Genomic DNA, 18,227 nt, shown 5'->3' with positions numbered 1-18,227 from the left:
AAAAAACTGAGAACGTATATTGAATTGCTACTTAGACCTGTCCTTTGTTTACTCACAAAATTTAATGAAATAGAAAATACTCTCATACTTGCGACCAAATTATGCTTAATTGTTTTTAAAGCCTGATATAATAATTCTAAGTTTTTTGTTCTTTAATTTGTGGCATTTAAGTTTGAGTAGAGGAAGTTACTTCTTCAAGAAGAAGTCACACTGATTTAAATTAAAAAAAAAAATCTCGTTAAACTTGATAATATTGTCTGTAAAATGAACTACGATAAAGAAAAAAAATAAAACATTGACAAAAATGGCGGCGTTTTTTTTAAAAAAAGTCGAGTTTTAAGCAAATTTTGGTCGTTTTGGACTGCCAAAATTCGATTTTTGATCCGATCAAAAATCGATAGTTCATTTTACGGAGAACTAATATGGACATGTAAAAAAAAAATTGTGTGAAACTAGTGTGAAATTTTCAAAAAACCGAATTTTCAATTTTTCCATATTTCGTTATATCTTTAAAAATAACATACTAAAATTTTAAATCGATATCTTAAATAGTTTTTGAGTCACAGCCATTTGAAGCGTATATATATAGTATATAGTATAACGATCATTTAATCTTTAAACGCGTTTTTCTCGAAACAGCATTTTCCGAATTTGCTGCAGCGATTACTCAAAAACAAATGATCCGATCACTATCAAATTTTTTTTACATGTTCTATATATAGTTCTCCGTAAAATGAACTATCGATTTTTTGATCGGATCAAAAATCGAATTTTGGCAGTCCAAAAACGACCAAAGTTTTGGGTAAAACTCGACTTTTTTTAAAAAAACGCCATCATTTTGTCAATTTTTGATTTTTTTCTTCATCGTAGTTCATTTTACAGACAATATTATCGAGTTTGACAAGATATTTTTTTTTAATTTTCATCCACGTAGAAGGCCGGAATTACTGCAGCAGTGAAGGGTCTTTTTTGTCGCGCCGTTGGAGATCGACGATAACTTAAAAAATATTTAATTTTTTGTTTCTAAATTTTACTATGTATTCTTAAAACTTGTATAAATATATTCCTGAAATTTTGAAATGATTGATAAAGTAGTTTTTTTAATATAAATTCCCAAAAATCGCCTTTTTTTAGGCGGTTACACTATTTGTGCCCCTTAATATTAGGTTGTCAAATATCTCCCTTCCGCTTTTTTGCTCTTGGTTTATAATATACAAAAGGCGGAAGGGAGATATTTGACACCTATTATATACAATGGTAAACAAAATCTAAATTATTATATACAAAACCTTTCTTTCTGGGAACCATTGCAGACTGATAAAACGCTTTCATTTATCTTTTATATTGGCTATATTTGTCATTTTTTATTTATACAGTGAAAACCGACTTTTTTCACTAAAAACCGGTTTTCAAATTTCATAATTTTCGCCAAAAAAACGGTTTTTGAAAACCGACAAACCCTAAAGCGAAAACAATGAAAGGTGCAAAGAATAGTTCATAAAATCAACTAGTTTATTAAAATGGATAAATTAATAATTAAATTCAAGTTACTTCTTCAAGAAGGAGTCACACTGATTTAAATTAAGGGGCACAACTAGTGTGAAATTTTCAAAATAACGAATTTTCAATTTTTCCATATTTCGATAGGTTATATTAGATTGTCAAATATCTCCCTTCCGCTTTTTTGCTCTTGGTTTATAATACAAAAAGGCGGAAGTGAGATATTTGCCAACCTAATATTTTTATATACAATTTTTAGTATTTTTTCCCAAGTATTTTTTTCCACTTTGGATAAAACTATAATTTATTTCTAGGCTAAAATTAACACAATAACTGCCACCAGTGTGTCATTTGATATAATGGGTCCTGGTGACAATGATGGTATGCCAATTTTGGGATATGTTTGCCAATACAAACCAGAAAGAGAATTGGATTGGAGAGGTGCAAGGAATGCTACATGGAGTGCTGAATCTAGTTATACGATAGACGGTTTGGTGCCAGAAACTATTTATCATTTTAGATTTGCTGCCACCAATGCTGTTGGCCCTGGACCTTATAGCAATAATATTGCACAGGCTACACCTAGGAGATCGCCGCCAGAAGAACCAAAGTAAGGGAAAAAACTTTTGATTCCTAATCAACTTTTAGATACAAGAGGACAAGATTTGTGTCCAATTTTTACCAATATTTTTTGTATCCTTTCAGACTTTTAGTTGGTGTCTCAAACGAAGTCGATGGAGGAATTGTAACATCGCCATACGCCGATCATTATGAATTAAGGTGGAAGATTCCTGCAGACAACGGCGAACCAATCGACTACTATCAATTGAGATACTGCCCAGTAAGTCGCCAAATCAATTTCAAATCTTATATGAACTGATTTTTAATTAAAAACTTTAAATAACTGAGCAAATAGTGCACTCTCGAATATACAATTCGAGTTTTTGAGAGAACGGAGTATCGGATTTGAATGATCTAAAAAACTTTCTGCTTGCATTGATAAAACAATTTCTTTTGAGGATAAAAAAATATTACATCTTTTTTTATTTTTATAAAATATTTTTGTAATTTTGGATTAAAAATTCAAACTAGTGGGGTGTATGGCATTGTGCCTTAAGGCAAATTGCTGGAACTTCCCGTACCGTAACGAAATGTTTTCAAATAGAATATCATTAATATTGTAACATTATCTAATATTTATAAGAATTATATAATGAATTTCAAAGTTAAAATCATTTGTTAAAAGTATATTAGAACTGAGTTAAAAATAAAATCTGAATTATTTTCGATATACCAAAAAACTAAAAAAAAATGCAAAAATTTGTTTTTCCAAAATCAATATATTTGAAAACAAGCTGAAAGTTCTTTGAATCATTTAAATTGGACGCTTAGGACTCTCAAAAACTGCTATTTTTTGCACATTTAGCTCTGTATCTTCGAAATGGCTGGGCCTGCCAATACCAAAAATTAATAAACACTTCTCCCATTCATTACTAATTGAATGTTTTTAGATCATTCAAATCGGATGCTCCGTTCTCTCAAAAACTCGATTTATATTTTTATGCACTCTTTGCTTCGTATTTCCGTAACGACTGGACCTGCCTTTGCCAAAAACTAATCAGCACATCTCCCTATCAATAGGAATCGAATGTTTTTTGAACCATTCAAATCGGTTGGTCCGTGCGCCCGAAAACGTGGACGAAAAATTGTATCCATTCATACATACACACACACACACATCCATTTTTTCTGAGGTATGCCAAAATGTTCAGAAACCTTCAAAACGTCGAGAAATGTAAAAAATTTTCAATTTTGATTTTTGGCCCATTACAATAACTTACCCTACGGGAAGTTAAAAATTAGCCAAGCTAAGCACAGTCTAAGCGCCACTCTGGTGCAAATGTTTACCCAAGTGCGTTTAGACTGTTTATATTGGAGCACTTTTTCAATTTTGTGAAAACTATGAAAAATGTGAAAATGCCGCCAAGCTAAGAACAGTATAAGTGTAAGTGTCGCACAGAATTATTTGCAAATGCGTTTAGACTGTGACTATACGGGAGCACTTTTTCAATTTTGGGTTCAGATATAACAAGCTAGCAAAAATATGAATGAAACAATTACAGTATTAGTAATAATATATTTGAAAACGTTTCAAATTTCTCGAATATTTCATTACGGTACGGGAAGTTCCAGCAATTTGCCTTAAGGCACGATGCCATACACTCCACTAGTTGATTTCTCAATCAATTTCAAATCTAGATCAATATTTCATCTATATTTTTTCCCCCAGGTTCAGAGACAAAACGGAGCTTGGGCCGAGCTAGACTCCTTGTGCAACGCCAGAGAACTTCGAGCCTTCGAGACAACGGCCCACGAACTCAACGACCTTTTGGCAGATTCTCACTACAAAGTGGAATTAAGGGCTCATAACGCCCTTGGAGATTCACCACCGGCACAAATTCTGCTGAAGACTGCTCGAGGTGAGTTCGATGGGGAGGATTTTTATTCGAATAGCAATAATGATAGCGATAGGGTTAAATATAAGAACGCTGGCAGATTGTTTTATAGGGGAAGTGCTGGTTTGGTTGAGATTTCTGTGTGGTTGATTGGATTGGGAGCTGGTGTGATTGTGGTGGATAATTGGATGTAAAAAAAATTACTAGCTATTTTTCTTGTTGTGCCCTGATCTACTTTTACCAAATTTATGATAAAACTATGACAAGTGCTAATAAAAATGCAGATTTTGGTGTGTTTGTGGTGCATATGAATTGTACATCTATTGGTGCACTGTTTTCTAAAAATAATTTGTTAGAACCGCGATTTATCACATAATTTCCTTGATGTGCACTAGGGTTTATACAAAAACCGACATTTTAGAAAACCGGTTTTCGAATTTTAATTTTACTAATAAACCGGTTTTAACCGGTTTTCGAATTTTATATAAAAAATAAATTTTTGCCCGAATATTTTGTAATTTATCCGCAAATTTAGTGTAATTTAGAGCAGTATTTCGCTGAATTTATTTATTGTTCAATTTTATAGATAGTAAACAAAATTATTTTAATTTTAATTAGTAGAACTAAAAAATAATAGTTTATCTTGATTAAATAACTTTGAAAAATAATTATTCGTTATTAATGTATAATTTTCACATATAAGAATGAAAATATTTTTATGATAGTGAAAGGAAAGTTTTCGAATAAATAAAAATAATACATTTTGAAATAAAAAACATTCATTAAATTAAAAAATATAAAAAAATATTAGTTACATGTTGATACATACTTGTTATTATCAATATTAGTTTTAAAAACAATTAAGCTAAACTCGGGTATTGTCTGTTCCGGGCAATTTTAATTAATTAATTTTAAACATTCTAATTGTTTTTTTATTCAATAAAATATGATTTAAGAAAATTGAGAACGTCTATCGACTTGCTACTTAGACGTGTCTTTTGTTTACTCACAAAATTTTCTGAAATAAAAAATACTCTCATACATGCGACCAAATTATGCTTAATTGTTTTTAAAGCCTAATATAATAATTTTAAGCTTTTTGTTCTTTTATTTGTGGCTCATAGGGTTTAAAACTCTTTTTTTAAGTTTGAGTAGAGGAAGTTACTTTTTCAAAAAGAAGTGATTTAAATTAATATATACCCTGGTATAAAAATCGAAATTAATATATACAAAACCTTTCTGGGAACTATTGCAGACTGATAAGATATCAAATGCTATTGAACCGATATGATTTCCAAAATCAAAATGCTTTATTCTTAATTTATTTGGATATATTTGTCATTTTCCATTTATACAGTAAAAATCGATTTTTTTTACTAAAAAAACGGTTTTCAAATTTCATAATTTTTGCCAAAAAACCGGTTTTTGAAAACCGACAAACTCTAATGTGCACTAATCTAATTTAACAAAAATTTAAATAAAACACAAGAAGTATAAACAAAAATTGGGCATTGGCATCTAAATTTGTCTAACCAAGAGATTTTTATAAAAGTCTGACCAGATTTCAGTTGGATTTATACTTTTCTCATTGGATTCGCGCTTTTTCTTACTGGATTTGTGTCTAATTTTTACCAAAATTGCATTTTCAAGTCCTGAACTTTACAAAATTAGTATGAATGAGACTTACATGATGTAAAATAGTAGTTTTACTTAAAGGTGGATATAGATGGTGCATCTATTGGTGCAATGTTTCCAAAAACAAGTTGTTGGAACCACGATTTATCATCTAAGTTTTCTGATGTGCATTGATCTAATTTAACCAAATGTTTTATAAAACAACGATGACAACAAAAAATATTAATAAAATTTCTTTTGGCATCTAAATTGGTCTAACCAAGATATTTTTATCAGAATTTAACTAGATCCCAAATAGACCTATACTTTTCTTATTAGATTTGTGTCCAATTTTCACCAAAATTGCTCATTGTGCATTTTAAAGTCTGGATTTGGATCAGACTTTACAAAATTAGTATGAATGAGACTTAAATGGTGTAAAATAGCAGTTTTACTCAAAGTCAATATAATAAATCATGTGTTCCATCATTTCATAAACGTTTGTATCATTTGGGAGCAGAAAGTATCAACACTGTGAGCCAAAAAATTTGGTAAACTTTTGGAAGCATTTCTTCTTAATATTTAAATATTAAAATTGCGTTAATTTTTCTGTAAGGTTGCAGAAAAACAAACTATAAGCACTAGAGATTTGATAAAATTGTTATCTAAATTTGTCTAACCAAGAGATTTCTATCAAAATCTGACCAGATTCCAGTTGGATTTATACTTTTCTTATTGGAATCCCGCCTTTTCTTATTGGATTTGTGTCCAATTCTTACCAAAATTGCATTTTCAAGTCCCGAACTTTACAAAATTAGTATGAGTGAGACTTATATGGTGCAAAATAGCAGTTTTACTTAGTCAGTATGATATTTCATGTATTAACACCAAAATTCCTTTGGCATCTAAATTGGTCTAACCAAGAGATTTTTATTAGAATCTGATCAGATTTTAGTTGGATTTATACTTTTCTTATTAGATTCGCGCCTTTTCTTATTGGATTTGTGTCCAATTTTTACCAAAATTGCATTTTCAAGTCCTGAACTTTACAAAATTAGTATGGATGAGACTTACATGGTTTAAAATAGTAGTTTTACTTGAAGTCAATAAAACATTTCATGTGTTTCATCATTTCATCGAAGTTTTTATCATTTGGGAGCAGAAAGCTCCCCAAAAGCACCAAAAAATTTGGTAAACTTTTGAAAGCATTTTTTAAAATATTTCAACAGTTATTTATTAAAACATCTTTACTGTTCAAGTTTTTCTGTGAGGAAGTAGAAAAACTAACTACAAGCACCAGAATTGATGTAATTGGCAACCCAGAATTTTTTTGGATAATCGAAGTATTGTTTCTTTGTGATTATTTTTATGGGTTTTGAGTCTAATATTTGGGTCTAGTTTTTTGGCAATATAAATACTAATCACAAGTCTGAGATTTAAAAAAAAAATATGGACGTTTTGTAAGTGGAAACATCAATATTTCTCTAATATTGGCATTTTTATGAGTTAGGTTTGATGGCTTTAGTTGGATTAGGGCGTCTTTGTTGTATTTTTCAAAGCAAAATAAAGTAGTTGATTGATAAATATTTTAAAAACGTTTTTGTTAGAAACATTACAACTGTGAACCGATTTCGAAATTAGTTGGGAAGTTCTTAACAACTTTAGACGCAATGTTGATACTTCTACTAAAACCACCATTTTTGCAAATTGAAGCCTACAATTTATCATTCCATGGAAAACAACTATTTCTCAAGATTCTTAAAGTATCAACACTGTGGCCAAAAAATTTGGTAAACCTTTTAAATTTAATTTAAACAGTGAACTTTGTAGGAATATCTTTACTGTTCAGGTTTTTTCTGTGAGGAAGTAGAAAAACAAACTGAAGCACCAAAATTGATGAAATTGGCAACCCAGAATTTTAATAGATAATGAAAGTAAAGTAAAGTAGTTTCTTTGTTGATTTTTATGGGTTTGGGTTAAATACTTGGGTCTAATGTCTTTGACAATATAAGCACTAATCACAAGCCTGAGATTCAAAAGAATTGTGAACGTTTTCGAAGTGGAAACATCAATATTTCTCTAATATTGGCATTTTTATGATTTAGGGTTTGATGGAAATGATGATGAAAGCAAAATAAAGTAGTTGATGTCTTTATTGATATTACTAAAATGCATTTATTAAAAAATTTCAACAGTGAACCAATTTAGTTTCCAAAATTACTTTGGATGTTCTAACCATTACTCTTTTGGACGCAATGTTGATACTTCTGCTAAATCTACCATTTTTTTCTAATTGTGAATTAATTGCAAAAGTTTGCAAATTATCATCCCATAAAAACAACTTCCTTTCAAGTTGTTTATCTACATCCTATTTTTTTCCACCACTGCTGCTGCAGGTGTGTATTACGGAAGTTCAACATCTGGTGCAACTATTCAACATCAGGATGTCGACATCAGGATTTATGGATTTATACTTTTAACATCGATTTTAAAATTTGCCATTAAATCATAATGCAATATAAATGTAGCAAATATATTTTATTTATTTATTTTACTAGAAATTTAATTTTTTTTGTAATTTTGTGCACCAATGTTCACTGCCATCGCGACACATATCAAGGAGACCAAAATCATTTTTTAATGGACACTAAATATTATTTTTTTTGATGCACACTTTTTAGTTTTAGACAAGGAATTTTATAAATTGACTCGAAGTTTGTTATAATTTTTTTGTTTTTGGATCGTAAGGTTATTTTTGTTTTTTTTTGGACATTGCACTTTCATATTTTGGATGTTTGCTTAGGAAGCATGTGATGTGATTGTTGGTTGTAGATCTTTTTGGTTTTGTTTAGGAGAATTTATATATATATATATATATATATATATATATATATATATATATAATTCAATATGAATGTTGTATACATGTTTCATAATAGTTTTAGTCTCTAAATTTTTTTTATCAGCTATAATTTCAAAAAATATCGTCTCATTCTTAGAATAGTTTATAATTTTCTACTAAAACCAAAAAATAAGGTTCTACCAAAACCTAATAAGGTTTTAAATTCGATGCCAGTGAAGCTAGTTTTATTTTATGTTTAAATTTATAATTTAAAATATATAAATATTAATAATTTTATTAAGTAAAATAATCCGTTTGAATTGTTTTGTGTGTTACATAAAAAGTGTAAGTATATTTTTTGTGTTTTGTCTAAAAAATTGGGCATGAAAATTGGATGGACCCATATTAGCCAAATGTACTAGTTGTACATTTATTGTTTATATCAGTCATAGTTTTAGAACCTTTGGTTTAATGTGAATGATGTTTGAGGCAATTTTGTTTAGAATTTAATTTTGTACAAATTTTTATAAGAGTCCAAAATTCTAGAGCAACTCGGTGTACTTCAAAATTCAAATTGAAAATCAACTTTTTGGAATTTCAAGTACAACTATTATTGGTCCAATATCATTCACAGATTTAGAACCTTTGGTTTAATATATATGTTGTATTAGGCAAGTTTGTTTGCAATTAAATTTTGTACAGATTTTTGTAATTGGGAAAAATTCTGGAGCAAGTCGGTATACTCCAAAATCGATTTTGAAAATCTAATTTTTGCATTCAAATTTGTTTTAATGGTTTTGTCTAAGTGCATTACTTTTTAATATTTTTTGTAACTTTTAAACCATTCGGTTAATATAAATGAGGTATTGAGAATTTAATAATAAATAACTTTTTCCAATATTTTGGAGACCTACAGCAACTCGGTATTCTCTTAAATTTAAATTGAAAATCAACTTTTTGCGTTTCAAGTACAACTGTGACTCGTTCAAATGGTTTGCTTGAAGTGCATTACTTTTTTATATTTTCCATAACTTCTAAACCTCTCGATTAATATAATGTGGGTATTAAAAAAATTCATTGAGAATTTAATAAAAAACAACTTTTTCTAATATACTATAAACCTACAGCAACTCAGTATACTTTTAAATCTAAATTGAAAATCAACTTTTTGGAATTCCAAGTACAACTGTGATTGGTTCCATTTGGTTTTGCTTGAGTGCATCACTTTTTAATATATTTTGTAACTTTTAAACCATTTGTTTAATATAAATGAGGTATTAGAAAAGTTTATTGAAAATTTAATAATAAACAACTTTTTCTAATATTTTGGAAACCTAAAGCAACTCGGTATACTCTTAAATCTAAATTGAAAATCAACTGTTTGCGTTTCAAGTACAACTGTGATTCGTTCCATTTTTCATATATTTTGTAACTTTTGAACCATTTGTTTAATATAAATGATGTATTAGAAAAATTTTTACGTTTTTAAATAACAAATAATATTTCTTAATGCCAAAATTCTTACAACATTTTTATTTACTTAAAAATTTAATCAAAAACAGGTTTCACGAAATTTTTTAAGCACGTGCATAGTTTCGGTAAATTATTTATATCTTTTAAACTATTCATGCAATATAAATAGTGTTTTAGGAAAATTTGTGCAAAATTAAATTGTCAACAATATTGTCTAACATTATAAAACCCTGCGACAACTCGGTATACTCTAAAATCCCAAAACAAAACAAAATTTGTTTCAGCTCAGGCTAATATGGGTTTATGTGTAACACTACTAAGTGTGTTTTACTTCAGTACGTTTTTTGTTTTTAATAATAATTTAATATTATTATTATTATTAGAGCGTGTACGCTTCAGTCAAATTTTAAATATTATAATATTTTATTAAGGGCTCTCTATTTTTCAAAAAAACATTAAAAATTTTATTTCTGGGCGTGCATGACGTAAAAAATTTGTGCTTAATGATTGTACATGTCCTAGTTAGTTTTATTATTATTATTATTAAATATTATATTAAGATATTATAAAATTATATTTTTTTGAAAAATATATAAGAGCATGTTGAAGATGTTTTAGGGTGCGAATATTTAAAATATTGTATTTAATATGATATTTTATTTGAAATTTTGCATTTTGTATGTGGTTAATTCGTATTCGTACCCTAAACTGTGAAATTTGGTTTCACTGATTGATATAAATGTTATTTGTGAGATGTATATTTTTTTGATAGGTTTGTTTACACTGGCATGTTTTTTTGCAAAAATGTTTTTAAAAGGGTTTTATGCAGAATGTAGCTTTGGGGGTTGCAACAGAAATTTGCACAATTTGGCTGGAAATTTAAATTATTTGATAGACTATGTTATAATTAAAAAAATGAAGTTGTTCTTAGTTTTGCGGGTTTAAAATCTAGTCTCAATTCATATAGTGTTGTTTTAGACTCAATTTAGAAGTCCAAATTTTGGGCTGTCTTAATGGTAGCTCGTTTTAATTTTAGATAATTCCCAAAATTAAGTGTTTCATTTTTAAAATTTAATTACAATTTTATTCTGATCCAATGAACTCTCCTAATTAATACTTGTTCCAATTTTCACTCGAATAAGTCAACCCCAATTTTAGGCAATTCCAATTTTGTTTCTTAGATCTCTGGCTGTTTTTATTTTATTTTGGTATAATATTAGGATGTCCCAAAATTTATACTATTCAAATGTTAACAGTTTTAATCTTTGGCTATATTAGTTCTTGTACAATCTTTCCCAATTTTTTTGTAAATTTTTTTCTTGTATAGGGTGTCCCAAGATTTATACTATTCAAATCTTAACAGTTTTATTCTTTGGTTATATTAGTTTTTGTACATTTTTTCCAATTTTTTTGTATATTTTTTCTTTGTGCAGGGAGTCCTAAAATTTAGGCTATATTAGTCCTTGTACATTTTTCCCTATTTGAGACTAGTTTTTGGATTTTCTGGATTTCAGACACTGAGACAAAGTTCGATTTGGGAAAGTCTTCAATGCAATTAAAAAGTCTAAATTAATTTAAGGCAATCCTACTGAATTTTCTTCAGAACCAATTTTAATTGTCCAATTTTCAATATAAATTTTGAACAGTTCAACTTCAAACAACGCTAATTTTAGTGAGACCAAAATTTTGTAAATTAAATAGAAACCAAAAATTTTAAATCAAATATGAAATGATGAGATTCTTATTGGAACCATTATGTTCTTCTTGGAATCAGCATTATTTTGGAACCAATTTGCAGATTTTCTAGATTTTAAATGAATCGACAAATTTCGTTTGAAAATTTTAGATGGATTTAATCCAGGGCTGCATTCTGCAAATATATATATATATATAATATATATATATATATATATTTATATATATATATATATATATATATATATATATATATATATATATATATATAAATGGGTTTTAGATGTTAGCTGGCAAATTTATTTTACTGGGTCTTGAAATTAAGAGTAGCATGTGATGTTAGCTAACATCTTCAAAAAAATTTATACATTTTTGTTTTCAATTAATATAATTATAAACACAATTATAATTATATATTTTAGTTTTTTACTGAAACCAAATACATTAAAACATGCTAAAAACATTTTAAATTTTTATTAAAAACATAGCGGACAATAATATCGAGTCAAAAATACATTTTTTTGACTCTACTCATTTACGTAATGGTGCGAAATATAAATATAAATATAGATAAATTTAATAAATATGATAAATTAATTACTTAGATAGTAAATGTCGTTTTTGAAATAAAATAAATGTTGAAATGTGGTGACACTTGTTATAAAAAAAATGGTGCATGATGAGGACAAGTAAAAATAATTTAAAAAAAATACAAATTGCATGTACATTTTTTACTATTTTTATTTGTCGTCATGAAATTTTAAATCCTCAGTGTCACCATATAAAGTTGTAATAATTTTGTAAAAAAAAAATAAACGTGTTGTTGCTAGTAGATGAAATTTTATAAATTTTGTGTTCGGAAATTTTCAAACTTAATCGTATCGCAAAATGTATATATTTAAATTAAATAATTAAATTAATTATAATATTATTAAGTATTGCAATAATAAATAATGTTCTGTAAAAATTTAAAGGCTATTTGTTTATTTTGCTTTTGTGAAGTGATAATTTTTTTGTTTTTGAATGGCTAATGGCTTTTTTGATGGCCAAGTGGACTTTTTGATTTTTGGGAATTGATGTACCAAAAAATTTGATTTGTTTTAATTTTAATTCTGCCGCCACCAATTTTGCTTATGCAAGTACTCCCTTAACCACAAAATGTACTTTTCGTACATTTTGGTAAATTACACAAAATTTTGTTAGACAACCCAAAATTTTTTTGTGTACATCAATTCTACAATACTTATACTAAATTGTCCTACAAAATTTTTTGAAATTCAATTATTATTTTGTTTTGTATTTAATTTAAAAAAAACTGAATCGTGTGAAGTGTCTGCTATTATGTTGTGTTTCTCAAGATGGATTCTGTGCCTCCTGAATTTTAGGTAATTCGCTTTATAAATTTATTTATAATTAATAAATAAATAAATAAATAGTTTGTCTAATTTATTAAATAAATATTAGGCTCGGTCTACATTACATAAGCAGTGCACTTCACGCTTTCTGTTTTATTTAATTTGTATGTAGACTTCACCTAATAGAATCAAAATTTTGAGGGGTTTTTTTAAACAAAAAATTGGACAAACTATGTAGATATTTATGTTTGTGTATTTGTATAATTATTATTTTTTAAGTTTTGCTTACTAATATTTTGTATGCTTATTTATTTATTTTGTACTGTTTTGTTTGCATGTAGACACTTGAACAATTTAAACGGATTGTATTTATTTATTGTAATTATTTTATAAAAATTTATTTATATTATTTTAAACATTTAAACACACATACATTTGAAAAATAATAATTTATGAATAATATATTTTTAGGCACATGATAGAAAGTATCTTATGGAAACCAAAATTTTATGTGCTCATAATATTAAATGGATTATAGAGTATATTCACAATTTACTTAAAAAATGTAGAGAAGTCTTAAAAATGTAGAGAAGATTTTTTTCTAAATTAAATTATGCAGGAATTATTTTTATAAAATGCACAAATAGATATAGAAGTTATTACAATATATAAAAATATTTACAAAGAAAATTTACTAAATTTTTAGACAGCAAAATTAGACTCAGCAATAAATTATAGAACCAGTACCAGAAAATATTGAATTTTTTCAAAATCTATTCAGAATTCATTTTTTGCTAAGTAATTTAAAAAAAACTCATATTTTCTTTATCTAATAAAATAACATCTTTTTTATTTTGATGATAAATTAATTTTAAAAAATCTAACTAAATTTTATGAAAAATTAAAATATGCAAATTGTTAACCAATTTACTCTACGTTTAATTAATTAATAGTACTAGAAAATGTTCAAATAATTTTTGCTATTTTTTCAAAGAATTTATTTTTTTCTAATTATTTCTAAGTAATTTTATGAAAAATTCAAATATGCAAATTTGTAACTAATTTACTCTACATTTAATTACTATCAAATTTGAAATTTTATTCCAAAGAATTTATTGCACTAAAATTAAAAAAACAATAATTCTATATACTAAATTACAGAGATTAATGTTTATTCAGAGTTATATCGTAATTTAATTAAATTTTACAACTTATTGACAAAACTTGTGAAAAACAAGTAATTTTATAAAACACTCATATTTTGCTTTATAATAAAATAACTCTACATTTAATTAATATATAATTTGAAAACAATTTCTTTATACTAAATTATAGAGATATACTTTTCATTCAGAGTTATATCGAAATTTAATTAGTTTTTACAATTTTTTGACGCTATTTGTGAAAAAACAAATAAAAAATCAGATATTTAAATTTATCACAATACTCGATGGCAGTGAATTATGGAATCAAAATTATATTCTATATTTTTCTAAAAACAACAAATAATGCAATATTTTTTAAACTTCTATTTAATTATGATTTTTTTTTAAATTAATTTGTTAAAATTATTTACTAATCATATAAAGACAAGAGACTAATTAATCATAATTTTCAAAAGATGATAAAATTACCACACAAATATTTGTAAGAAGACAAATTAATCACAATTTACAAAAACGATAAAATAGATATTTTTTCGAAAATTATGTAATAAATTATATTCTAGATATTTCTAAAATCTACAAATTATGTAATATTTTTTGAACTTCTATTTAATTATGAATTTTTTTATAGAATTAATTTGTTAAAATTATTTACTAATTTCACAGAATAATGCAATTTACTACACAAATAATTTATAGAAGACAAATTAATCACAATTTACAAAAGATGATAAAATTACCAAACAAATAAATCATAGAAGACAAATTAATAAATATTTTTTCGAAAATTATTACTAACGTTTGATAAATCATTATAACTTAATTTACTAAAACTTGCTTAATTTATTTAAGTATCTATTATTAATTTTTAATTTCTTTTACGTTCTCTTCAAAATGTAAAATTTTTGGGTTGAAAAAATCTATATTATGGTTTAAATTAATAATATGTTCGGTTAGCATCGTCTTGAATTGTTTAGGATTTTTTGAGTTATTTTAATGTTGATAAAGACGTTTATACTCAGGTTTTGGCTAGTTTCTCCGATATAAAAAAGTTTGCAATTAGAGCAATTAATCTGATATACCAAGTTCCTGAGGCGGTCAGGATTAAACTTAGATTTAATTTGTGTAAAAATTGAACTAAGGGTTTTCACAAAATAATGCAATTTGCCACACAAATAATTTATAGAAGACAAATTAATCACAATTTACAAAAGATGTTAAAATTACCATCAAATAAATCATAGAAGACAAATTAATAGATATTTTTTCGAAAAGTATTACTAACGTTTAATAAATAATTATAATGTAATCCGACTTGTAAACAATTTTAGTACAACGACTAGTACTACTTTTACCAAAACAAAAACCCCTTTTAATATCGAACGACTTAGAAATCTCGTTTATCAAATTAATTGTCTAGATTGTAATTTAATTTACATAGGAGAAACAAGCCAGAACTTAATGAAACGTTTACAACAACATAAAAACAATTCAAAAAATCCGAGACAATTTAAAACTATGATTGCGGAGCATATTTATACTTTAAAACACAATATGGACTTTTCTAACCCGACTGTACTACAATTCGAACAAAATTTATTCAAACTAACGTTAGTAATACTAGTTAGTATTACTAACGTTTAATAAACAATTATAACTCAATTTACTAAAACGTGCTTAATTTATCACAATTTTATTTAAGTATTTATTATTAATTTATTTATAATTGCTAACAAACCTCATTTAAACGGTGGTTTTCTTATACAAAATCATTTCTGCTTTTTCATTTCCCTGTTTCTGAATTTATTTTAAACATCTAAACTTATAACACACATCTGCATTATTAGATATTTATTTAACAAAAAATTAGGTTGTCAAATATCTCCCTTCCGCTTTTTTGCTCTTGGTTTATAATACAAAAAGGCGGAAGGGAGATATTTGACAACCTATTATATTTCACCATCATACAAAAAAATCTTCTAAATCTCTCATTTACCATAACAAAATTTCTTTATACCCCAACTAATATATCAATCTATCTTCTATCTTTTACCCAGGGATGGACTCGGTAGTGCGTTCCGAGGGCCCCTCGTTGAGCAGTTCGGCGATCGTCGGCATCGCCGTCGGAGCAGTCGTGCTCCTACTGCTTCTGGTTGACCTCAGTTGCTACTGCGTTGCCAGGGCCGGACTTTTGGCGGCCGCCTGCCACGCCAGAACAAAACCGACGGACGACGAGGAGGCGGCCAAATTGGGAAGGTGAGTAGAAAGATCGATATATATATATATATATATATATATATATATATATTAAATGGTAGAGTCTTGGATTTGTGTATATTTTGTAGAGTTTCGAACAAGAATCCAAAAAGTAATAAAAAACAATAAAAGTTTTTTAATAAACAATTTCTTTATTTATTTATTAATTTACTGTCGACGTTTCGGAACTAGGTACGTTTCATCTTCAGGACGTCTGTCATGAAACATGATCTTGATGAGATTTAAGCAAACAATATGTTTAAGTAAAGAAAATGGATTTTTCTTAAATAATAAATTAATTGAAAAACTAATAATGTACAGAAATGTGATAAAATGATCAAAATAAAAATGATAAAAATAAATGAGGTGATTATCTAACAGGATATTAAAAATGATAAAAAATTTGTTTGAAAGTTATGAAAAATTTCAAAAAAGGTTAATGACAAAATTGTATTAATTACCAACAACAATTATACAAATTGTTGTATGTTTGAATATACGTTAGCAATTTTTCACTAAACAAGATTTTAACAAGAAATGAATTTATGAGTTATTTTCCAGCCGAATAGATAAATTTTGTAAAACTTTTCTTGTTTTTTTATTACTTTCTAGATTCTTGTTCGAAACTCTACAATATATATATATATATATATATATAATATATATATATATTAAATTTAAGGGGTTATTGTATAATGAATCCTCATTGCAAGGTAAAAAACTAGCAAACTTTTTTTCTTTATGTATTTTTTTTTTTGGTGTATTATTTTTGAGGTACTTGGTATAAAAGATTATGAAACAATTTTCATATTTTATATATACATATCATTTGTATCTATTTCATTATACAAATGTTTAGTTTTATGTAAATTAAATAAATGCATTGCAGTTATACAAGGGTGCTAGGGGCTTTTTATAACAGGGTTAAGTTGTAAGAAACGTTTTTCTTTAAGGATCCTAAATCTTATTAAAATATTTTTTGTCTCCATTGTAAACAGTCTACCATAATATTGTCGTAGTCTAATGTCCCCCAGGCCGACGCAATAAACAGGAGTGTGCAGGTGCGTCAGATTTTCCAGAAAATAGATCTCCAAATATATTAATATAAAAATAAATACTGTTACAACAAGTCCTTAGCTTCCTAACATCAATATTATTAATATTTTTCTTATCGTAAGAAAATTATATATAAATATATATATATATATATATATATATGTATGAATTTGATGTTGAAATAATATATTTAATTTGAAATGAAAAGTCATGCGTTACATCAATGAAAATAGTATGAGCGTTTTTAGAAATTTATTTATTTAAAATCCATACGTTTCGGCTAGCATCTTAGCCTTCATTCAGTGGCAATCAATTTAACTATGAAAATTTAAACTAAATAAATAATATGTAAGAAATTTCATAGAAAATCAATAATAATAATAATAATAAACACTTACAATATTGTATCTTAATATAACATATGAAACCATTATTATTAATCCATGGTATGAGTATGTGCACATTGATAAAGTATATATTTTTTAACATCACAGATGGTAAAACACACAAATAAACATGATAACTTAACAAATAGTCGAAACTATGTATTTACTGTTTGGAGTTTAAGATAGAAATGTCGCATTTTTCCTTAAAACAGTTTTCAGCATGCGTTCAAATTTTACGGGAAATTTAAAAAGTGATGGGATTTTTTAATAAATTTTGCCACGCTATTTAGGAACCACGTGTTTGTTTCGTTCAGGGCTGTATTGTCGAAGCGTTTGTTAATGACCCTGTCGTTATGTAATTGCAAAAAATATATATTTATATATACATATATATATATATATATATATATATATATATATATATATTT

General features: G+C 26.6%; 1 protein-coding gene across 1 annotated transcript in view; it reads left to right on the top strand.

The window, feature by feature from the left end:
- Positions 1-16,357, top strand: part of LOC113389002 (fasciclin-2-like) — a gene marked incomplete at its 3' end in the record, with an annotated part of 39,962 nt that extends 23,605 nt beyond the window's left edge. The window contains 4 exon segments of the mRNA XM_026626032.1: positions 1,815-2,110; positions 2,206-2,341; positions 3,791-3,980; positions 16,159-16,357. Of these exon segments, the coding sequence (XP_026481817.1) occupies positions 1,860-2,110; positions 2,206-2,341; positions 3,791-3,980; positions 16,159-16,357 (776 nt within the window).
- Between the last annotated feature and the right edge of the window lie 1,870 nt (positions 16,358-18,227).

This window comes from Ctenocephalides felis, unplaced genomic scaffold, assembly GCF_003426905.1.
Source record: "Ctenocephalides felis isolate EL2017-DRISC unplaced genomic scaffold, ASM342690v1 CF-g0.4_SCAFFOLD_03573, whole genome shotgun sequence".
NCBI lineage: Eukaryota > Metazoa > Arthropoda > Insecta > Siphonaptera > Pulicidae > Ctenocephalides > Ctenocephalides felis.
The sequence above is the reverse complement of the archived record's forward strand: the minus strand, read 5'-3'. Positions and strand labels throughout refer to the sequence as shown.